We start from the raw sequence: 24,820 nt of genomic DNA on the forward strand, positions 1-24,820 counted from the left end.
TGTGGGAACCATGGGTGAATAATAAGACAAATCTAACTAAAATAACAATTCTAGGATATTTTCTTGCATGTATTGATAATTCTTTCGCTTAGAAGTCTTTTTAACAGATGGCCAACGTTAGAACTCGCCTTCATGCTACTTACCAGACCAAAGAGGTAAATAATAGGAAAAGAATTATCAACATAGATGTGTATACTATTTAATAGGCTAGTATTGATTGTTACGAGGTAATAACTTAGTCAAATATCGAATACAATGCTTAATATGAGGTGAAGGTAACGGTTAGTATAGCAACACACGTAGCCGGACTAAGGTGCGGAGTGAAATTTTCTAGATGCCGGACCAAGGATTTACAAATACATAACTAATCACTTTACATGCAAGATGCTAGGAAAGAATTGTTATTGTTAGAATTATCAAGTTAGGAACCTGTGGGGAACACGTAAACCCCTAGTTACTTTTATTAATTGATTAAACTCCAACATTTGAATCTGTTAATTGTCTCCTTTAATTTAGCTAGTTATTTTCATTCCTTGAGAAATAAAAAATCCCTTTTATTGTCTTTGTTATCTAAGGAATTAATTGACTAAATAATAGTAAAAATAGATTGAAGTTAAGTCTGAACTATTTTCCCAGTGGGAACGATCCTAACCTCATTAGTTGGGTTCTTTACTTGATACGACCGCTTTACTTCTTATTTGAGAAGTAAGTTTGAGCGTATCAGCTTATCAGGTGAATGAAAATAAGAATAGTCCTTTGAAAAAGGTGTTCATGTGATATTTTGATGAGTCAGGAAGAATTAAGCAGCTGCAAAACAAAGAAATTTCTGAGAAGGAAGAGTTGCTTCAGATCTAGAGAGATGGGCTAAATAGTGAGCTTATTGAAGAACATCTTCTTCATGAATCAAGAGAGCTGAAGGAAGATGATATAGATGATGAACTTGATAAGAGACCTGGTACAATAGTCAATGTTGAACATAGATAATGCAGTGCATTTTCATAATGCAGATTCTGAAGGCGGGAAGAAAGAGACTGGTCAAGGTTAGAAGATGACAAGGAATACAAAGGTGAATCAGTTTGAAAGAAGAAAAGCATGACACCTATTTCCCCAACAAGTTGACAGGTTATCCAAGTTTCTTTTCAAAAGAGGTCAAATTGACAAATTTCTCTTTTTGAACTAACTTGCTGACCATTCAAGTACACATCAATGATATCATCTTTGAAGCAATTTCTGAGGTGTTGGGTGAAGAGTTTGTTTTACTCATGAGTAGTGAGTTGTGAAATGAGCATGATGGAAGAATTAAATTTCTTCTTGAAGCTGTGAATCAAGCAAACTTCTAAAGCTTTCAAAAATGGAAGATCAAGTGGCTGACATTATCACTTAAGTCCTAAGCAAGGACCCATTTTTAAGAATAGGGATTTGGTTCCGGCTCAGCTACTGAAGAAGTTTCATATTATGAAAGCTAAGTCAAATGGTACTCCGATGGGGACCAACTCAATGCTAGGTGATAATAGATATGTTCCAGATTAACGATGCAAGTTTTAGGATTTATGAAAGATTCCATGGTTGTCCAATGGAATCACATTTGAAAGCTTCTCAAAAAATCCTAACACAATCAAAGAAGACAGGGACCTAGTTCTATTTTGTCCATTAAAAGACTTTTTGACTTAGAAGAATAAGGTGATGTTGATCATGATGGATATCCCATTGATAGAAAGAGTACCTCATGAATGACGTATAGGTTGATCTCTCACACATGGGGAACTAAAAGGCAAGATCCAGTTGCTCTTTCAACAATTGAGACAAAGTATGTAGCAGGTGAAGCTTAAAGTGTTCAACTCTTGTAGATCAAGAAACATCTTGAAGCTATTAGATGACATGGCTGAGATAATCAAGCTGAAATTAAAAATGTTGAAACTCTCTTGAACGGATCCTGCCTGAAGCAATTAACCGTCTTATGACTATGCGAAGGGAGCAGGTATCCTTTTTTTCAATTATGTATGTTTTATCAAGTTCAGTTTCATACCTTTTGTAGGTATACACACATGACAAAAGGGATGAAGGAAAAGGGAGGTTAGGACAGATCTACGCAATCACATTCAACCTATAGAGAGGGACCTAGTCTGTTCTTAGCACTCCTAACATTGCATTTTGAATTATGCATGAGAACCGTTGCAATTGCCAAATATTTATCGTTGTGCCATCTTTTGAATACCAATATGACACTTGCTTCTAATTCCCTTGTACTCCATATGTCTTTTCATATCCCCAGAAAACTCAAATTCCCTTCCAAAAGTCAAAAATACTCAAAACCCTCTTTCCCCTCCTCTCAAAAACTCTCAAATGCTTAAACTTTTTGTTCCTACAGGGGATTATTCAATTAAGAAATTTTTGAGGGTGAAGAGGAACCAGGTACAATAAGAAGAAAGAAGAAGGTGGAAAATATGATGAAAAAAAGGTTGATAGTGTGAGAACTCAAAGTGTGCTGAATATGAGAGTGTCTGACTGGAAAAAAATAGAAATGAAAAAAAAATAAATGGTTCCTCAATTATTGATCTATTCATCTCGAAGGCCTTAAGTAAGTTTCATCTTGCTAATCCTTCTGTCATGAGAAACTCATGATTGATTTCAAAACTATGTCAGCTGCTCTTGCCAATAAGGATACTAAAATAATTGTTTGAACGTTTAGCTTCTGGAGGAACAATCAGAGGGACCAGGTACAATAGAACAATAAGGTTGGCAACATGCTATGCTGAACCTTAAGAGAAGCTTCTAAAAACCATTCTAAGGGATATGTTCTATTAATCATGTTCTTTTCATCCCTAGTTCCTAAGCCATCTCCTCTCTCCTTAAATTCCGATGTCATTCCTCCTTTCTATCGACTCAGTGGGTATTGCCTTGGTTCTCATTCATAATCATGTTTGCAATGCTTTGATGGATGATCTTTTATTTGTGAATGAAAAGTGGTTTGTTTCTACTGACCTGTCTCATTACTTTATGCATTTTCACTCATGCTCAATGTTTCCCAAGTTGCCATGAATATGCTTGAACTACATTTCCAGCAACTTGGTTTACAGCTTTATCCCATTTTTATGATGTCAAAAGGGGGAAATTATTAAGGTATGCGAATGAAGTTAATTATTTGAAGAGGACATGTTCATGCCGATAGGGGGAATCAAAGTTAGTCAGTTGAAGAAGACATGGTCATGTTGATAGGGGAAGAAGTGTTGAAGCAGTTTGTCATCATCACAAAGGGGGGAAATGTTATTTTGTTGATGATGAGAAGTTTTGATGATTTGACAAACTTGAGATCAATCCAGTTATCTGAAGATTCTTATTGATAGGGGGAACTAGTGAAAGGGGGAACATGAGTAAGTATGTTATCATCAAAAAGGGGGAAACTATTATTTTGGAGCTAATGTCAAGTTTTAATAATTTAACAAACTTATGGATCTAACAAGGGACCAGATCTTTGTTATGGGGACTAACGACAAGGAAACTTACTGAATAAGCTCAATGTGAGGAACATTTGTGTCTCATCATAAAAAAAGGGGAAAATATTATGTCCTAGGTGTTTTGATGATCCACACAAATGCAGAATCTAACCAGGGACCAAATCTAGGAAAGAGTCTTCTAGTTTTGGGATTGATGAAATTGAAAGTGAATGAATAAAGTCAACATGAGGAATATTTGTGTGTCTTCATCAAAAAATGGGAAAATGTTATATTCTATGTGTTTTGATGATCCTCACAAATATAGGGACCCGGTTCCTAACAGAGTGCTCTCGTCCTGATTCATCCGGGGGTACAACTGTAAAGTTGTCATGTCAAATGGTAGGTGAAAGTGCAACTATTACACCAATAAGAAGAGTGGACGAAATTGTCTGTTTCAGTGGCTCACAAATGCAGGGACCTGGTCCCTGGCAGATCTCTCTCCATCTGATACATAATGGTGTACAACTGTAAAGTTGCCCTGTCAGTAGTAGGTGAGGGGCCAGTATACTGAACCAATCAGAATGGAAGAGGTTGTTTGTCCTACATTTAATAACTATTTATGATTGATACCTTCTACATGACAAATATCATGTTAAAGTCATTCATTCAAAGGAAAAAGTCAACCAACAAGTCTATTTTGAAACTCTCAAAGAACGCAGCAAGGGACCTGGTCTCGGATAGTCTGCGTACGAGAAAAGGAGGAAAAGACAGCTGTCAAAAATCTTCCAACTCTGATGCGGTTGGTGCACAACTTTTCATGACAACAGACTCTCAGCCAATAGCCTCGTCCCAAGGGTTTATGTCCACTTTGATATAGTCTCTTCTCCAACAATACAAACATAAGTTTTGGCAAACAATGTTTTGGATTTCAGAAAATTCAAAAGCTCAAAAAGAAAAGGCAATCTTCAAGAAGGATTATCTTAAGAGCAATAGGGATATGATAGAGCTGCAATCTACTTAGTTTTCTTAGGATTATATCTTCCATGCTTACATTGTAAATCTATTCCTAATCTATAAAGGATTCAAATATTTGTTTCGTGTTTGCAAAAGTCTGAATCAGTTAGGGTTAACTTATTTGGTGGGCAACATTATTTTGTTGCTTAGTCAAATTCTAAGTCATCTAGAATTTTGTGGTTTAGTGGGCGGCATTGCATTCGCTTAGTCAAATCCTAAGTCATCCAGAGCGTGGTGATTTAATTGGCAACCTGCGTGTTGCTTAGTTGAATCCTAAGTTGTCTAGTGGTGATAGCTTAGTAGGCATAGTGTCATCTTCTTAGTCTCTTCAAGCAATAGGGTTGTTGGTTGGTCCTGAGATTAATAACTTCTTCTCACATTGTTGTAACCGGGTTCCACTTTTGCTTATGAAGATTAGTGAAGACGGTCGAAAATCTTGTGCAACAGGTCGTGATTTTACTCCCTTGAGCAAGGAGGTTTTCACGTAAATTGTCTATGTTGTGTTCTATGTATTTTTTACTCTTCTGCACTGTTTTTGTTGTTTCAAGGGACCTGGTCCCTTGACTGATACTTGACACACCTATTCCAACAATAAAGACGGAAATAAAGGATTTTTATAGATGTAAACTTAAGATTGTAATAGTTGGGTTAGAATTTAAGTGTTCAGCTTGTGAAAATGATAAAGTTAATTATAACGTGACAAAGTATTATATTTTATTTATGAATTATATGTAAATAAATATAAATTCATATATTGAATTTATCGGTTCTTTAGTTATTTTTAGTAAAATCATAACCAATCCAAATAGTATCAATTTTCAAAATGTAAAATCAAACCTAATTAAATCATATAAAATATCGACCTTTTTAATTGGTTTGGTTCGAATTGCAATTCGATTTGATTTTTTAACCATAACCATGAACAACCCTTATGATAGCAATGATAGTGTTTGATCCATGTCTTACTTTCCTTTCATGGCTTCCTTGTCTTTCTTGTCTTCCTTGCCTTAAACTCGTAGATGAATTCTTGTTATTGTAATGTTCTTGGCATGTTGAATAATTTGCATCATCCCATTATCAGTTGAATATGTTTAGAAACCCCAAAAATATTATTTTAAGAAAGAAGAAGATTCTCTTTAAAGCTTGAAAAAGAATAATCATAATTTCCTTTTTAGAATATCTCACACTCTTATTTTGTGTGTTTCACATGCTCTGTGTGGACTCTTGTCACATAAAGTATCAAATTAACAAGTGCGTTTAAAATATTGAGTTTAGATGAGTTCACGAGTAATAACGATAAATAAATTAGTAGAAGGGTTCACAATATACAGGGGTGCACCAAACCGTGGTTACTGTATTTATATTAATTTCTTATAACCACATGGTTGTTTCGGTGAGTGATATCTACAAGGATTAAATTTTTGCCATCTATAGTATTCATTTGAAAGTAATATTCATGTATGCAGATGAAATTAACGTTATTTATTGGTGAAATAACTTCGAAACGTTAACAAAACACACAAAAAAAAAAAAGGATAAAGAAGTTTTCCGTTAGCATCAAACGACGAAAGTCGGCTTCTTCGATATGCATTTTGGATTAGCATGAGTTTTTCTTGGGTGGTTATTTTAATTCAATTTTTGTTTAGAATTTTGTTTTTTAATTATAAATGTTGATGACGTGGGCAAATTATAATTAGCTAGGTGTTAAAAATGCTTTTACAAAATCACTATTAAAAAATAATGACATGAATAAGTATTTCTTAACAATAATGATATAAATGAGCTAAACTTTTAACAGATGATATCAATAAACCTTTTTTAAAAATTCGATGATATATTTAAATCTTCTCTTTATTTTATTCACGGGCAATTTTATCTTTCTGCTACACGTGATATTGCAGGCAGCAAACACATTTTAACCTTGACATTAATGTGAAGATCTTTCTCTCAAATACTTTTCTTTCACATTAATTTCTCTTGGCACTAGTGGATTTTAATAGAATTAATTAAAGTACTTTTTTACTTAATACACATAATAATAAGCTATAAGAGGAAACTTTCGTTGGTATGTTCTTTTTAACGGTATGTTGCTAAACCATAATTGTGAAAAAAACATATTAATGAATCTTCAAAAATTAAAAAGAGGTAATAAATCTAAAGTATTATAAAGATATATAAAAAAAATGGTTGAATTTTAAAATTTGTCAGTGCCATATAAATTGTTGTAGATGAGTAACATATACTATAAAAGAAAATTTTTTTTTTGAGCTTTCGAATCGTTGAAATATCATAAGAAAAGGCATATACAAAATTTGATTTGACTCTCAAATTCAATCACATAAATTGTAGTAAAAGAACTAACATATATTATTCGAAAATAACGTAAAAAATATTATAAATTACGACAATTAACTAACTTCAAAATCTAAAAGACAAATACCAAATTTGCTTGGCTTTGAGAATTCCATTAGTGTTAAATAAATTGAGATAAAAAAGTAATATATATTATTAAATTACATAAAATATTATAAATTAAAATAATTAAAAATTTTAAAATTTAAATTACAGATATAATTTTTTTTGACTCATAAAATTCTATTAATATTACATTAATTTTTTTTTTTGAAAAGAGCATATATTGAAGTCGGCATCAGCTCCCATAACTACTTTATATTATATAATAAAATACAAACATCTTGAGTTGATCACGGAATTCTTTAATCTAAGTCAAGTAGCTTTAGAATTTATGTACATCCTATAGGTCCAGAATTCTAAAATTCAAAGACTAACTCCTTTATAATATTATGTATATATTCACAATCTAAAGACTATTACATTTTAGTATAGTTTTAAAATTATTATATTAAGTTAATTGTCTTCTTTTTAAATTATACTTGAAAGTGAGTAAATAATATAAATTTTTATATTTTTTTTTTTGTATTGAAACTTCGGTTAGATGGACAATCATTAAAAAATGATACATATATGATTAATCATTTCTTAACTAGGTGTTGATTTCTAGATTTAGATACGAAAATAATTCTTTTGATGAAGAACATTATTCCCAATTAAACTTTATTTAAGATGAATTTTAATTAATTAAATTTTGATATAAATATAAAATATTAAATATCAAAATGAAAATTTTAAAAAACAAAACGATTAAGCCCACTTTGTTGCCACGACCCCACGCTGGCCTACACGTCGTTTGCCATCTTGTTTTTTCCGTTTTTTTTTCTTTCAAAAAAGACAAGAATAAAATTTGTAAATTACTTTATTTGAAATGACAAACGGGCTGTCCTATTATTCTATTTTTCTTTTCTATACTTGTGTTAATATTCTCAAGAATAAATAAGAAAAATGATTTTTCATGTTTTGAGAGCACGTATAAACTAGAAGCTTAAATTATTTTTTTCGTTTTAATTTATTTAAGTAATTTTAATTCGATAAATCTTTTTTTAAAAATACTATAATTCTTGTAATATTAATTTAAAAATATACTTAAATGTCATTTAATCATGTCACTTAAAAAAATTAATATTAAAGAACTATCCAAAAAAAAAAACATTTATTGAAAGAGATTTAAAAAAAAATTAAAATAAATAAATTGATATAGAAAAAGTGAAATATTTTAATTTTTTTAAAATATTGAATAATTTATATTACTTAAATTTAACAAACATAATAATTAATTCCATCAAATTCTTAAACACACAACACAATAAATAGTATCAAGCATGAAAATTACCACTCAAAAAACTACCCAAACTTTACAAATAAACTAAAAATAGCAAAAAATTAAAAAAATAATAGTCATTTTCTTTTTTCAACTGTTCCTACCAAATATACAAGAAAGTTCATTAATTTGATAAGTAGCTTTAAGTAACTAATTTAAAGAATCAAATCTGTTCAATTTTGTCATCTTCTCTAATTTTGAATAGCAGAAACAAAAAAGTTTTAGTAAGTTGATAAAACATGATGATTACAGAAAAAGATCACATACAAATATTATGCAATAGCCAATAAAGACTTGTAAAAATCCCTCTTTTTCTGCATAAATGCCCTGTTTCTTGCAGTTTTTTTTTTTTTTTAATTTGTTGAATTGAATGTTTGTCTTTCTCTGTGTTGAAGACCCCACATATCATCATTATCAACATTTCCCAAAACTTCTCTCTCTCAGCCCCACATTTTTGTGCTCAACCCAAAAAGTTTCTGTATGAGCACAATTTTTTTTTGGTCAAGTTTCCCCACTAAACAACAAGTTTTTCTTGATTGATTTAAAAATTTGAGTTTTGGGGGTCATTTTCTTTGAAGTTTGTGTTATTTTGTTTCCAAAGATTGAATTTTTCTGTAGTGAAAAACAGAGATGAGTGGAAACCCATGTCCAAAATTCTTTAACTCAGTGACCCATTTCAGTTTTTTCAAGAAATTCAAGCGTTTGAAGCCAATTGAGCCATTGTTAACACTTTTTGGGTTCTTGTTTTTTGTTCTTGGCTTATACTTATTTATCTTCTTGTTAGATTATAGAACTGTGGATACTACTGGTTCTCACTTGCGTGGGCCTTCTTTTTTTGTTACCTGGTTTGGTCTTAATGATTCTTCTTTAGTACTAAAAAATAGTAGTAGTAGAAGTAGAAATGATGATAAAGTGGGGTTTCTTGAAAATGATTGTGATATATTTGATGGGAATTGGGTGTGGGATGAGAGTTATCCACTTTATCAATCAGAAGATTGTATGTTTTTGGATGAAGGTTTTCGTTGTTCTAAGAATGGTAGACCTGATAATTTCTATACCAAATGGCGTTGGCAGCCTAAAGATTGCAACTTGCCCAGGTTTGTGTTTCAATCAACTGAATACTTGATTATGCTCGCGTTTGATCGTAGATTTTGACGTTGAAACTTGAAAATTTGAGTTCTTGAGGTTACTTTATGGACTATATTGAATTAGACTAACTAAACTGGTTAATTTTAGTTACTATTTGCATAGTCAAAGGATATTTTCTTTGGCCATAGTTTTTTCAAATGCTTAACAGTAAAATATTTTAAATTGTTAATTATTATGACTTGTAGTAGTAAGTACTTTTTACCAAGTTCCTGAATATGAATATTTTATGTCCAAAAGTTTGGAGATTGTATGTCTGAATGTACGAACATTAGTTAGTTTGGCTCTCGAAGGATTATTATAATATGATTGAAACTGGAAAACAAAATCTAATGCATTTACTTACTTTTGGAACAGATTTGATGCAAAACATATGCTAGAAAAGCTGAGGAACCAGCGTGTAGTGTTTGTTGGTGATTCAATAGGGAGAAACCAGTGGGAGTCTCTTCTCTGTTTGTTGTCTTCTGCAGTTTCTGATAACAGCTCTATATATGAAGTTAATGGTAGTCCGATCACAAAGCACACTGGTTCTTTAATTTTTAAGTTCAAGGATTACAACTGCACGGTTGAGTACTATCGAGCTCCGTTCCTAGTGCTGCAGAGTCGTCCGCCTTCTCAGGCTCCTGGAAATGTTAAGATGACCCTGAAGTTGGATCAGATGGATTGGAGTTCTGCTAAGTGGAAAGATGCAGATTTATTGATTTTCAACAGTGGTCACTGGTGGAATAATGAGAAAACCATTAGAGGGTAAAATCTTCTTTTCTTTCTTATCATCAGAAGACATTTTTTTTTTGTTTGATGTCTGACAAATGGTAATATTTTATAGCACAAAGCTTACTTGAGGTTTCTAAGTGAAAAGCCGTGCTAACTTTTGGGGACATTCGATGGGTTCTGCCTATTTCTTAAGTAGAATAGGAAAATCTACTAGAGTGCTAAGTGCTAGGTTGATATCGTTTTTGATGGACGAGAAATTCCCATGGAAAATGACGCACGGTTTGAAATTTCGTGGATAATAGGCCTAATCCTCTACCTTGTCCACTTAAATTCCAGGTTTTTGTTTGCGAAGGTTCAAAACCTCTGGCCTAAACCACACATCATGTACTACTCTAATCACTAGACCAACGTTCTAGGGGCAAATAGGGCTGATATTGTTAGTATCCTTAAATGATGGTTGATTTAGCTCAAAACTCTACTCGGCACCTTTATCTTTATGTTATTAGTATCTACATGCATCTCCCTTCAAGAGAAGCGAGAAATAGGAATTTGGGCTGCTTAATAACTATTCAACCATATAAGGACTATGTTATAATAGAAAATTGCCTGTTTGAGAATGCTAGCAATCAAATTTCACAGTGTCGAAATGCTCGATAGGCATTGAACTATTAAATAGCAAAAAGTTCAATGAATAGTTAATATGCCTCAAGATACAAGTAAGCATTAATAGAGCATTTCCTAGTATTGGATCTCTTCCTGTGTGCTCTCTTTGCACAACGTTGAGTACTGGAAAGTTTGATTTCCAATTTCCTTATGAATTGTCCCCATGTGCTAATCATGCCTATAATCTATGTGACTATATTTATGAGTTGAAATGGCATAAACATGTATCCACTTGCATGTTTTGGCATTAACAAATCAGCTAATTGATCAAATGCATAAAAGTTCTTCAGTCAGCTCCTACTTGGTTCATAAAGGTGTACCTTACATACTCCAAATTCAAATTTGTTTGATGGAATTAACGGTAAAAGGATCTGAAAAGATTCACTAATTCGACGCAAAAATCTTTTGTGGAAAATCTCAATGGGTGGCAAAAGGATATAAAGCAGACACATTGATTTTGAAGGTGGTTAGTAGTTCAGTCTCCATAATGTTTGATAAAAAGAGCTTATTGCAGTTCTATTATATAGTAACAATGATAATTTTGTTAGGATCAAGCAACCATAATTGCCATCCTTTTCCTTGGGATAACTAACCAAATAAGGCTGTGCATTGGAGCTTAGTTCTCTCTCATTTAGATTGATGCTCAAATCATTTGGATGTCTTGGTTTCCCATCACTAAATTGTATGCAAACGTGAAAGCTTTGAAGTGTATATTATCAAGAATCATTGCTTTAGGGGAGTACAATCACTCGGCAATCTATGAAGATTTACTAGCTCTGATTCTTTCCATTGACAGGGGATGCTATTTCCAAGAAGGCGGAAAGATTAACATGACGATGAATGTGGAGACAGCATTTCAGAAGTCAATTGTAACATTGGTTGATTGGATAGGTCGTGAAGTGAACATGTCCAAGACTAAAATATTCTTTCGTACTTATTCTCCTGTACACTTCAGGTAATTCTTCTCTCCTATTGTTTTGTTTTTGTTGTTGTTACACTTCTTGTAATTCTCACTTGTGATCTATCAGATCAGGTTGTCTTACATAATGAAACATAATCAATCAATTATGCCTCAACCTACACCTTGAATAAATATTGAGGTCCTTTTTGTAGTATTGTCATATTAGAAGTGTGAAATGAAGATTAGTTGAGGCTCATCTAAGATCCAGATTCTTTCCATCTATATCCATTTCATGTATTCTGTGAGCCTTGAGAGGGTGAGAGTTATTTGTTGGTTCCCGTTATTATACTTACATTGATCTTCTATAGAGATGGAATGTGTTGAAGCTTGTGGATAAATCAAAAAATTTGTTTTCTTGGGTACCTTGGTCGTAGTATGTGTATGCTGTTTTCGAGGGTCAAATGGTACATGCTTGCATCTTTCAATGCATAAAGGCTTTTTTGGGATAAGTTGACCTAATACTTGGTGTGTTCTTGATTGTTTGTACTGATTAATGGCTGCAAATTATGTGCATTTTGAATATCAGCTAATGATCTATGCAAATCAGCCTACACTTTGTTTCAGTAGATATTTAGTTTGTGTAGTCACTCAATAAGCAATAAATAATCACTTCTGATGCGCAGAGGTGGAGATTGGAAGACCGGCGGTAGCTGTCACCTGGAGACATTACCTGACTTATTATCACCCCAAGAGTCATTGAGGAACTCGTTTGAATATATGACGGTCATTCATGTCCTATCACAGCTCTCGAACAAATCGAGGACTAGGAATATGAGTTTACTGAATGTAACAGGCATGACATCTAGAAGAAAAGATGGTCACTTGTCTTTGTATTATTTAGGTCCTAAGGTGGGACCAGTCTCTCCCCACAAGCAAGACTGCAGCCATTGGTGTCTCCCTGGTGTCCCTGATTCATGGAATGAGCTTCTCTATGCAATCCTCCTCAAACAGGAGTTAGCTCAGGAAAAAATCTCCAAATATACTTCTCAATTCTCGGAATGACAGCAGAGAGGTCAATTCAAGTGGTGCACCATCCCGGTACCCTTGCAGCTCACGGCCATTAGAAATTGTACTTTGGAGAGGAAACTTGAGCCGGAACAGTCAAAAGTGTCCAACGCTCATTGTATCAAATGAATGTGCCATTCTTCGAGATCAATTTGAAAGTAAAAGGACATCCTCACAAACAGGATGGAGATCCTTCCTAGGTTCCAGTTTCAGTCACATTTATCATAGAATTGTTTTCCTGAGTTCTTTTTAGTCTGTCAGCACTCAGGAGGTCTTCGGTTCACGAATATGTCATGTGTAAAGAGCATCCTGAACTGTATAGATTTAGAGACGTTTTACAGTTTGACAAATTCAGTGTGTAAATACTGATCCTCTTTGATAGTTAAGAAGAACAACTATGCAATGATAATTTGTATAGCCAATTACAATGTATTTAGTTGTTAATGCATGCAGCAATCAAATTATTACTCATGATAATGTTGTTGTCTAGTACATGTTGAATTTTTTTTTGTTTCCAGACAGCTTAATCATCAAAAGGGTATTGTTCATACCTCATTGTACAATCAACAAGAAGAACACGACCACCAATTTGAGCATCACAACTAGTAAGCAAGTTATCTTTAGCTGAATCCAAGCAAGTCTTACAATCTTGTTTGGTTAGAGAAGTAGTAGTAGTGTTGTTGTTGCAAGCAGCATGTCCATATGCAAAAGCATTGGGGTATGGAGAAATGTTGTGGTAGTCATATCCCTGACGCGATGGCGTGGTGCTCACTAATTCTGCAAGAACATAGGCTAGACTTATTGCAAATGGATCATCTTTGAAGTATTGTGCACCATTGCACAGGACTTGTGTCAAATTGGTGTTGGGGATTCCTTTGGCTAATTCAGAAGATAGTGCCAGAATCAGAACTAATGTTAAGGGTGTCTTCACTACCATCATCTTATGGAAAAGTTTTGATTTTTCTGAAAAGTTGAAGCAATATTGTTGAGGTATCTAAGTTTTATCAATAATTGAGCCCTCCGCCTGTTTGGACAAGGACAACTTGCTTTCTTTGACATTTTGTTTGTTTCATTTTGATCCTAGCGATTGTCTTTGAGTTTTTGTTTTGACTTTGCTGGCTGAGATTCCAACATAATATAAATGACAATAATATTGAATATTTGTTTTTAGTTTTACATAGATTTAGACAATTAAAATACATGATCTAATTTTACTTTCGTTTAATAATTAGTCATGTAACTAATACTTACTAAACTTATTTTAGCATGATTTAGTACTTTAAATTATGATAAATTTCAATATGACTTATTAATTTGCAATATTTGTTTTACACAATTTTATTATTATTATTATTTTGGATATTTTAGTGTCATTTATATCATATTTTTTGTTATTTCTTGAGAATTAATTTAGGTAGTTGCATTTAATAGGATTAATGAAATATTTGAAGTACAAGTAGATTATATGTTTTAATGAATACTTAATCGAAAAAATCGTAATCCAAAAAAATCCAAAACACCCCGAAGAAACCCGAAGTTGAAAAACTCGAGTTTTATTGGTCTGGTTTGGTTTATAAATTCAAAAACCCGACACAAATAATTTGATTTGATATTTGAAAAACTCGAACCAATCCGGTCATGTACACCCCTAATTTGAACAATTTCTTATAGTACGGGTACAAAAAAGATTAATATATTGGAGAACGGGGTTGGATTTTTTGGAGATTCCAGATTCCGGCTTGTTTTTGACCGAAATTTTTCTTAAACGTCCGCTACAACCTTGGTGTGAGTTGGTCTCGAAGGGTAAACGGATGCATTTTCAAATTCAAACAAGCCACAAAGTTAGAAAAACTAGATTTGACCGATTTACATGTGCTATAGTCCATGAATTTTTGGTGATTCAGGATTCTTACTTGCTTTTGGCAGAAATTTTTCATGGACGTTTGTTATGATTTTATTAACGGTGTAAGTGGTCTCGAGATAAAAAGGGTGCATTTTCAAGTTCAAATGAGTCCCAAAGCAGGAAAAATCATATTTTATCAATTTTCATGTGCTATATATAGACCATGCAATTTTGGTGATTCCGAATTCTAACTTGTTTTTGGCCAAAACTATTCATGAATGTTTGTTTACGACCTTATTAATGGCATGAATTGGTCCGATGGGCAAACAAACGTATTTTAAAGTTCAAGGGACCCCAAAAAAAATAAAAACCGGATTTTACCAATTTTTGTGTGTTATTATCCTTGAAATTTTGGTGATTCTGGATTCCGACTTATTTTTGACCGAAATTTTTCATGGACGTCTGTTACGACGTTATTAATAAATGTGTTGATCCCGAGGGGAAAACAAGCGCATTTTCAACTTCAAACGAGCCCCCAAAGTAGGAAAAACTAGATTTTACCAATTTTCTTATGCGATAGTGCATGTAATTTTTGTGATTCAAGATTTCGGCTTGTTTTGGCCAAAAATTTTCATGGATTTTCATTACGACCTTATTAATGGCGTTAGTTGGTACCGAGGGAAAAACACACACATTTTTAGTTCAAACAAATCCTTAAGTAGGAAAAAACAGATTCTTTTTACTTTCACGTGTTAATCCATGAATTTTAGGTGAATGGGATTTCGACTTGTTTTTTGCTAAAATTTTCCATGGATGTGCGTTACGACCTTATTAAAGGCGTGAGTTGATCGCGATAGGCAAACGAGTGCATTTTAAAGTTCAAACAATCCCAAAAGTAGAAAAATTCAAAGTTTATCGATTTTCATATGCTATATAGTCCATGTATTTTTTTATGATTCATGATTCCAGCTTGTTTTGACCAAAAATTTTCATGAACATCTGTACGACCTTATTAATGGTGTGAGTTGGTCCCTAGGGAAACCAGAGACATTTTCAGGTTCAAACGAGCCCCAAAGTAGAAAAATCCAGATTTATCGATTTTCGTGTATTATAGTCCATGAATTTTCAATGATTCAGGATTCCGTCTTGTTTTTACCTGAAAGTTTCATGAAAATCTATTACAACCTTATTAATACCGTGAGTTGGTCTCGAGGGGCAAGCAAACACATTTTCAAGTTCAAACGAGCTCCTAAGCAAGAAAAATTAGATTTTACTTATTTTTCGTGTGATGTAGTCCATCTTTTTTTGTGGTCAGGATCCTAGCTTGTTTGAAGTCCATTACGACTTTATTAATGGCGTGAGTTGGTTTCAAGGGGCAAACGTACACATTTTTAAGTACAAATGAGCCCCTAAGTACGAAAATAAGATTTTATATATTTTTTTTGTGCTATAGTCATGGATATTTATTGATTGACGATTCCGACTTATTTTTTCTAATCTTTTTCATGGACGTCTGTTACGACCTTATTAAAAGCTTGAGTTTACCCTTAAGGGAACGATTGCATTTTCAAGTTAAAATGATCCCCATAGTAGGGAAAACTTGATTTTCTAGATTTTCGTGTGATATTCATGATTTTTTTGTGATTTGAAATTTCAACTTGTTTTTTGTTAAAAATTTTCATGGACGTCCTTTACGTCATTATTAGTTGCATGAGTTGGTCACAAGGGGCAAACAAGCACATTTTTATGTTCAAACGAGCCCCGAAGTAGGAAAAACCAAACTTTACCAATTTTCATGTGCTATATAGTCCATGTATTTTTGGTGTTTCACGATTCCGTGTTGTTTTTGGGTGAATTTTTCAAGGACTTCCATTACGACCTTATTAATGGCGTAAGTTAGTCTTGAGGATCAAAAAAGCGCATTTTCAAGTTCAAACGAACATCAAAACAAGAAAAATAAGATTTTATCAATTTTCATGTGCTATGTCCATGGATTTTTGGTAATTTGTGATTTCGGCTTGTTTTTAATTGAAATATTTCATGGACGTTCATTAAGACTTTATTAATCACATAAGTTTGTCCCTAGGAAAAAAGGTGCACATTTTTTCAAGTTCAAATAAGCTCCATGTCACGACCCAAAACGGGCCGCGAGTGGCACCCACATTTATCCTACTATGTGAGCGAACAAACCAATCTAAACCCCAACATTTCAACCATAATAAACAGAATATAATGCGGAAGACTTAAAACTCATTAACGAAATCAATTAAATAACTTCTAAATTTTATCAATTACTATCCCCAAAATCTGGAAGTCATCATCACAAGAACATCTATCCTCAAATTACTAAATCTAAGAGTATCTAAGAAGCTAAAATAAGTAAAAGAGATGGTCCATGTCCGAACTTCAAGACATCAAGACGCGAAGGAATGAATCCAGTCCGAGCTAGGAACAATAGCTCACCCTGAAATCTGATTATGCTGAAGTCTGGCTAGAGTTGCGGTTGAGTCGAAGTTGATTGCACGTTGCTGCATTCCACAAATAACAAAGAAAGAAACATACAAGTAGGGGTCAGTACAAGGCACAAGTACTGAGTAGGTATCATCGGCCAACTCAAAATAGAAAGCAATATATATCAGATAACAGCGTAAAATCAACTATATTACTCAACACGTAACAACAACAAGTACCATAACCCTTGGCCACAACCCAAGCACATCTATGAGGACTCACGTCTCCACACCATACTCGTTTGGGAAATAGGTTCTTTAAACCTGAGTATATTAACATGATTCAAGATTCATTCTTTTTACTATCCTGGTGTCGGAACGTGACACTCCGATCCTCTACTACTATCCTGGTGTCGGAACGTGACACCCGATCCTCTATTACTATCCTGGTGTCGGAACGTGACACCCGATCCACTACTACTATCCTGGTGTCGAAAAGTGACACCCGATCCACTATTACTATCCTGGTGTCGGAACGTGACACCCGATCCATTACTACTATCCTGGTGTCGGAACGTGACACCCGATCCATTATTACTATCCTGGTGTCGGAACGTGACACTTCGATCCTCTACTACTATCCTGGTGTCGAAACGTGACACCCGATCCACTAACCTCATTCTTTTAGTTCATCAAGCCTTCTTTTATACCAAGGCATCATCATTAACAGAGAGGGTTTTAGGTTTAAGCTTCACAACCTCATCTTTACAACCCATTACAATTACATAATCACATCATGCAAACATACAATTAAGCATATAGAAGACTTTACAATACTACCCAATACATATCATTCGCTATTAAGAGTTTACTATGAAATAGCATAAACCATAACCTACCTCCACCGAGGAATCGTGATTAAGCAATCTACTTTCCCAAAGCTACGTTCTTCTCTTTCTCTCGCTCGTTCTCTTTTCCTCTTCTGTTCTTTCTATTTTTCCTTATTCAAACCCTTTTTCTTTTACCCTAATTACCATATAATTAAGTATAAAAGATGGTAAAAGTAACCCACTATTTATTCCAAGGTTGTCTCCTTTAACCCCCAAGAAATTGAATTATTAACATTAAACCACTAACTTTATAATTATAAGCAGGAATAGTCCAAAACGCCCCTTAAAACATTTAACAGAAATCCGACCCAGTCAGGATTACGCAGCCTGTGACGGCCCGTCCTGCTGCTTCCGTCACAAAGTTCAGAGACTAAATTTCATTAAAGGGTCTGTGACGGTCCGTCGTGCCCACGACGGTCCGTCCTGCCATGTCGTCACGAAGTTCAGAGAGTTGTTCTCAGTACCCAAATTTTCAGAATCTAAGTGTTTTGGAACGAGACCCCCTCGACAGTCCGTCGTGCCCATGACGGTCCGTCGTGGAATCCGTCGACCCAGACAGTTACTACCAGAAATAAACTCTACTGATCAAAACGACTAACAGTTCGTTACACTCCAAAGTAGGAAAAATCAGATTTTACAATTTTTTATGTCCAAATATTTTCGGTGATTCAGGATTCCAGCTTGTTTTTGGCCAAAATTTTTAGTGGACGTGCATTACGACGTTATTAATGCGGTGAGTAGGTTTCGAGGGAGAACTATGCATTTTCAAGTGCAAACAAGCCTTAAAGAAGGAAAATCATATTTTATCGATTTTCGTGTGTTATGTCCATGTATTTTAGGTGATTAAAAATTCTGGCTTGTTTTTGGCCAAAATTATTTATGTACATCATTTACTACCTTATTAATGGCGTGAGTTGGTCCCGAGAGGCAAGTATATACATTTTTAGTTCAAACGAGCCTCAAAGTAGGAAAAAGAGATTTTACTGATTTTCGTGTGTTATAGTCTATGGATTTTCGTTGATTCGAGATTTTGGCTTTTTTTTTACAAAAATATATCATGGATGTTCATTACGACCTTATTAATGGTGTAAGTTGGTTCCGATGGAAAAACAGACGCTTAAATTCAAACGAGCCTCAAAGTAGGAAAACAAGATTTTACCAATTTTCATGAGCTATAGTCCATAGATTTTTAGTAATTCAGGGTTCCAGCTTGTTTCTGGACAAAATATTTCATGGATGTCCTACGACCTTATTAATGGTGTGAGTTGGTCTCGAGGGGAAAACATGCACATTTTCAAGTTCAAATAAGCTTCAAAGTAAAATAAACAAAAACAAATTTTACTAATTTTTGTGTGCCCGTGGATTAATGATAATTTAGGATTCTGGCTTGCTTTTTCCTGAACTTTTTCATGGAGGTCCATCATGATCTTATGAATGGCGTGAGTTTATCTCAAAGGAAAACAAGAGTATTTTCAAGTTTAAAGAAGCCCCTAAGCAGGTTAAACCATATTTTATCAATTTTTGTATGTTATAGTCCATGAATTTTTGGTGATTCTACATCCCAACTTGTTTTTGGACAAAATTTATCATGGACATCCTACGACCTAAGTTGGTCCCAAGGGGCAAACGAGTCATTTTCAAGTTCAATGCGCCCAAAAGAAGGAGAAATCAGATTTTATTGGTTTTCTGTGCTATAATCTATAGACATTTGGTCATTCGAGATTTCAGTTAGTTATTGGTCGAAAGCTTTCATGGATGACTGTTACAATCAGATATGACATAATTAATGGCGTAAGTCGATATCAAGGAGAAAATTGTGCAATTTCAAGTTCAAACAGGTCTCGAAGTAAAATAAACTCGATTTTATCAATTTTCGTGTTTTACAGTCCATGGACTTTTGGTGATTCAGGATTCCGACTTGCTTTTTATTCAAATTTTTCATGGATGTCTACTGTGACCTTATTAATGGCATGAGTTTGTCTCGAGGGGCAAACATGCGCATTTTCAAGTTCAAACAAGTCATAAAGCAAGAAAAATCTAATTTTACTAATTTTCGTATACAATCTATAGATTTTTGGTGATTCAGAATTCTGGCTTATTATTTATCAAATTTTTTATGATCGTCTGTTACGACCTTAATAACGGCGTGAGTTTGTCAGAAGAGGCAAACATGAATTTTCAAGTTCAAACAAGCACCAAAGCAAGAAAAACTACATATTATCGATCTTGTATGCTATAGTCCATGGATTTTGGTGATTCAGGTTTCTGGCTTGTTCTTTACCAAACATTTTCATGGAATTTTGTCCTTATTAATTGTGTAGGTTGGTCCCAATTGGAAAATAGGCGTATTTTTCATGTTTAAACGAGCTCGAAAACAGGAAAAAATAATTCTTAACCAATTATCGTGTGTCATATATATAGTCTGTAGATTTTTGGTGATTTAGGATATCAGCTTTTTTTAGTCAAATTCTTTCATGGACGTTCGTTACAATTAATGATGTGAGTAGTACTGAGGGGAAAACGCGCACATTTTTAAATTCAAACGAACACAAAAATAGGAAAACCATATTTTACAAATTTTAAGGTGTTATATAGTCCTAGAAGTTTTTTGGTGATTTAGGACTCTGATATGTTTTTGACCAAAATTTTTCAAGGAGACCATTACTACCTTTTGAATGGCGTGATTTAGTCCATGAAGTTTTGGTGATTCAAGAATCTGACTTGTTTTTTGGAAAAAAATTTGTCATGGACGTTTGTTACGACCTTATTATTGGTGTGAGTTATTCCTAATGGGGAAACGAGCGCATTTTCAAGTTTAAACGAGCCCCAAAGGATGAAAAATAAATTTTATCAATTACCGTGTGCTATATAGTCCTTGAATTTTTGGTGATTTAGGATTCTGACTTGTTTTATATAGAAAGTTTTCAAGGATGTCCTTTATCACCTTTTTAGTCTAGAGGGGAAAGCAATCATATTTTCAAGTTCAAACGAGCCTCAAAACAGGAAAAACATGAGTTTACCAATTTTTTATGCGTGTCCAAGAAATTTTTGTGATTGGTGATTCTCGCTTGTATTTTGCCAAAACTTTTCATGTGCGTCTGTTACGACATTTTTATAGCGTGAGTTGATCCCGAGGGATAAATGACACATTTTCAATTTCACACTAGCTTTTATCGATTTTCGTGTGCTTAGTCCATTGATCTTTGGTGATTTAGGATTTTAGTTTATTTTTCACCTAAATCTTTATGGACGTCCATTTCGACCTTACACTCTATAGATTTTTGCTAATTTGGGATTTTGACTTATTTTTGGTTGAAACATCCATTACTCAATTATTAATAATGGCGTGAGTTGGTCCCGAGGAAAAATGGATGTAATTTCTAGTACAAACGATCTACTGATTTTTTGTTCTATAGTCTATTTGTTTTTTGATGATAGAGGATTCCGACTTGTTTTTTTGCTAAAATTTTCATGGAAGTTTGTTACGTCATTAATGGTGTGAATTGTTCCCGAGGGTGTTAATTCATATTTTCAAGTTCAAACGAGGAAAAATCAAATTTTACAAATTTTTATAGGTTATGTCCATCGATTTTTGGTGATTAGAAATTCAAACTTGTTTGTGGCTTAAATTTTTCATGGACGTTTATAATGATTTATTAGTGGCGTGAGGTTGTCCTGAGTGATAGACATCATTTTCAAGCTCAGATGAGGCGTCGTAACCTGAGGCCCGGACTCCCCTGAATCTCGAGGTGTCATGTCCAAAGCCACCCCCTTGGACCTCGTGGCTTCATGAACCCCACCGCTTGGACCTCGAGGCGTCGTGCTCTGAGGCCCCCCATCCCCCCAGACCTCGAGGTACTGTGCCTCGAGGACCTCCACCCTTCAGACCTCGAGGAGCCATGTCCCTAACCCACTCCCCCCATCTCTCGATCTTGAGGCGTCATAACCCTAGCCCCCCGAACCTCGAGGCGTTGCGCCTCGAGTCCCATCGCCTCGGACCTCGAGAGATCGTGCCCCTATGTCCCCTCTCCCGAACCTCGAGGTATCGAGCCCCGAGGCCCCCACCTCCCTCCCTCCCACTCTAAACCTCGAGATGTCACCGAGGCCCCCATCACTCGAACCTCGAGGTTTCGTGCCCCGAGGCCGCAACTTCCTAACCCCACATGAACCTCAAGGCGTCGTTCCCTGAAAACCTCCCTCCCCCCAGCCCACCTGTACCTCGAGGCATTGTGCCTGAAGCCACCCTTGAACCTCAAGGCTTCGTGAAGCCCACCCACCCGTACCTCGAGGCTCGCCCCTACCCCACCCGGACCTCGAGGCATCGTGGTTGAGCCTCTCTCGAACCTCGAGGCGTTGTGACCCCCCACCCCCTTCGGACCATGAGGAGCTGTGCCCCGAGGCCCACCCACCTCTTCGAGGCTCCGCTACACCTTTGGACATCGAGGCGCCTTGCCTGAGGCCCCCTGCCCCTCCTCTCCCCAGAACTCGAGCGCTATGCCTCGAAGCCCTCCACCCCCCTCCTTTCGGCCCTCGAAGCATCGTTCCCTGAGGCCCCCACCCCACCCCATCCACCCCTAGACCTCGAGGAGCCGTTCCCAGATTCCATTCACCCCTCGGACCTCCAGGCGTCGTGCCCCGAGGCCCCGCTCTACTCTCTCCCTCGAACCTCGACGTACTGTGCCCAAAGGCCCCCACCCCCAGATCTCGAGGCGTCATGCCTTAAGGCCCACCCTCTAGGACATCGATGATTCATTCCACGAAGCCCCTACCCTTCTCCCTCTTCATAACAATTTAATTTCCCAACTGCTGAATTTCCTATTATTACATCAATGGAGCTTTTCTATTACAATTATAACTCTTGTATTTGAGAGCATTTTATTGAGCTACAAGTACTTAGAAATGGTAAAGTAAGGAAGAGAAAGAGTAGAGCTTTGAAACTCTAATGTTGTTTTGCTTAATTACATTCTTTTATTTGATTTTTCATTTATTTGCTTAATTACATTCTTTTATTTGATTTTATTTATTTATATTTTTGCACATTTCTTTGTAATTAATAATTAATATTTATATTTATATGACGAAAAATGAATTCAAAAATATGTAATTGATATTGAAGGTATAAATTAATCAAATTTGGATATAACTCATTTTATTAAAAAAACTAATCAACATTAGATCCAAACCCTATAAACTCCCTAATTTGATTCTTTCATAATGAAAATTCAACCTCGTACATCTGTAAAAGTGACAATGATATTATAGAAACTAGATTGAACATGAATAACTCTTTTTGATATTCTACATGCACTCTTACGTAAATCTATACGCCCATTTCAATGCAAACAAATTCTTGGTATAACTTTAATTTTCCCATACTTTATCATCTCATAAGTATGAGTCAGATACACATATATATATATTTCATGTCAAAACAGATTTTGTATTTGTATGTCGGCTCTTCTGGCAAATATGATTTGTCATGTCATTGTTTATATCTTGGGTTGAAATAAATTACTATAATGGGGACTTCACCTATGGAACAATTGACATTTCTCACAAATTTTACGAAGAAAAGCTCTTATTTTTCATATTTTTTATTCCTAACTTTAATTTTGAATATAAATTTTGGAAGAAAACACTCAAATAAAAAAGTTCTCAAACATTTCAAAATTATTTTTTCTAATAAGATGCTAAGTTTAATGTCATCAATTTTTCCTCAATAACGTTTTGTGTTACATACGATGTATAATATATAGAATCTCAAGGTATCTCAAAAGTTATATTGACAAACATATAATCTATACTAAACATAGTTATAAAAAAGTTGAAATCTATAGTGATGTTGATTGGGGTGGGTTAGTAGGGGATAGCCTAGAACTATTTTTTTTCTATAAAAATGTTTCTTGTTGTTTTATTATAGGTTTTTCTTTTGGCGTGTAATTTAATCTATAATTTTTTAAAAAAAATTCAAGACAAAAGATATATTATATACCAAAATAGGATATTATGTACAAAATATTTTGTTATTAGACATAGCCAAACATATAAATAACTAAGCAACTACGTATGAGTTATAGTTTAAGGAAAGTAATTAAGTTTCACCATTTACCTTGAGAGAATCGTAAGGTATCTCTTCTTTGTCTGAAAGACTGAATTGTTTTTTTTCCTGTCATATTACTTAGCTTAGCATGTGCATTCTTCCCATTTACAAAAGCCTATAAATTATTGTTATTCTTATTGTAAGACAAACTAATAGGAATATCTATCAAATTTTATATTGAACCTTCGATATAAATATAGCTAAAAATTTATGTCCAGCTTTTGTTGAACTTCAAAATTTTAAAATTTTAAAATTAAATTTTCACAAATGGGTTTTATGTCAAGCGGTATTATTGCAAAAGACTCGTTATGTACTGAGGATCCTAAATTTAAAAATTTTGAGGTCTTGGTATTGTTTTTAAGGTGTTTTTTGATGAATTGATGTTTAAATTTAGAGTCCGGAGCCTAAAGGGTATAAAATATCAATAAAAACTTCAAAATGGTATATAAAATCTTATATTAACCAAAACAACAAAATCACTGGAACAACAGCGATTTCCTCCACCAGAAAAAGCAAAATCGCTGCTACTGAAGTGATTTTGCAAATGTGATTTTTTAAAAAAAAGAAAAATTCAAATAGCTACCGAGGCTTTCAATTTTTTTAGAAAATCGTTGCCTAGGCAGCGATTTCCATTTTAAAAAAAAGGGCAGTGATTTTCTATAAAAAAAAATTATAATGAAAATCGCTGCCTGGGTAGCGATTATCTAAAAAATATTTTTTTTACAAAAATGAAAATCGTTGCGTAGACAGCGATTTTCCTTTTTTAAAAACTAATTTTTTTTAAAAAAAGAAAATCATAGAAAAAACAAATTTCATTGATTTTCAAATATTTTTTTGAAATTCAAATATATAGCTTATAAGAAA

At 34.3% G+C, this 24,820-nt stretch overlaps 2 protein-coding genes across 2 annotated transcripts; one reads left to right on the top strand and one right to left on the bottom strand.

The window, feature by feature from the left end:
- The first annotated feature begins 8,322 nt into the window (after positions 1-8,322).
- Positions 8,323-13,150, top strand: LOC101253933 (protein trichome birefringence-like 11). The gene is made up of 4 exons (XM_004247109.5): positions 8,323-9,281; positions 9,688-10,077; positions 11,504-11,662; positions 12,292-13,150. The coding sequence occupies exons 1-4, from the start codon at positions 8,815-8,817 to the stop codon at positions 12,668-12,670; spliced, it is 1,395 nt and encodes a 464-aa protein (XP_004247157.1). The 5' UTR covers positions 8,323-8,814; the 3' UTR covers positions 12,671-13,150.
- Positions 13,151-13,196: 46 nt separating this feature from the next.
- Positions 13,197-13,610, bottom strand: LOC138338632 (antifungal protein ginkbilobin-like protein). Its single transcript, XM_069289605.1, has one exon. It carries the CDS (start codon positions 13,608-13,610, stop codon positions 13,197-13,199), a length of 414 nt encoding a protein of 137 aa, XP_069145706.1.
- Positions 13,611-24,820: the final 11,210 nt, after the last annotated feature.

The sequence above is a fragment of the Solanum lycopersicum genome, chromosome 9, assembly GCF_036512215.1.
Source record: "Solanum lycopersicum chromosome 9, SLM_r2.1".
Lineage (NCBI taxonomy): Eukaryota > Viridiplantae > Streptophyta > Magnoliopsida > Solanales > Solanaceae > Solanum > Solanum lycopersicum.

Coding starts and splice junctions, on each gene's coding strand:
- LOC101253933 (XM_004247109.5), top strand. CDS start 8,815: ATGAGTGGAAACCCATGTCCAAAATTCTTTAACTCAGTGACCCATTTC. Junction 9,282..9,687: donor AAAGATTGCAACTTGCCCAG/GTTTGTGTTTCA, acceptor CTTTTGGAACAG/ATTTGATGCAAAACATATGC. Junction 11,663..12,291: donor TATTCTCCTGTACACTTCAG/GTAATTCTTCTC, acceptor TCTGATGCGCAG/AGGTGGAGATTGGAAGACCG.
- LOC138338632 (XM_069289605.1), bottom strand. CDS start 13,610: ATGGTAGTGAAGACACCCTTAACATTAGTTCTGATTCTGGCACTATCT.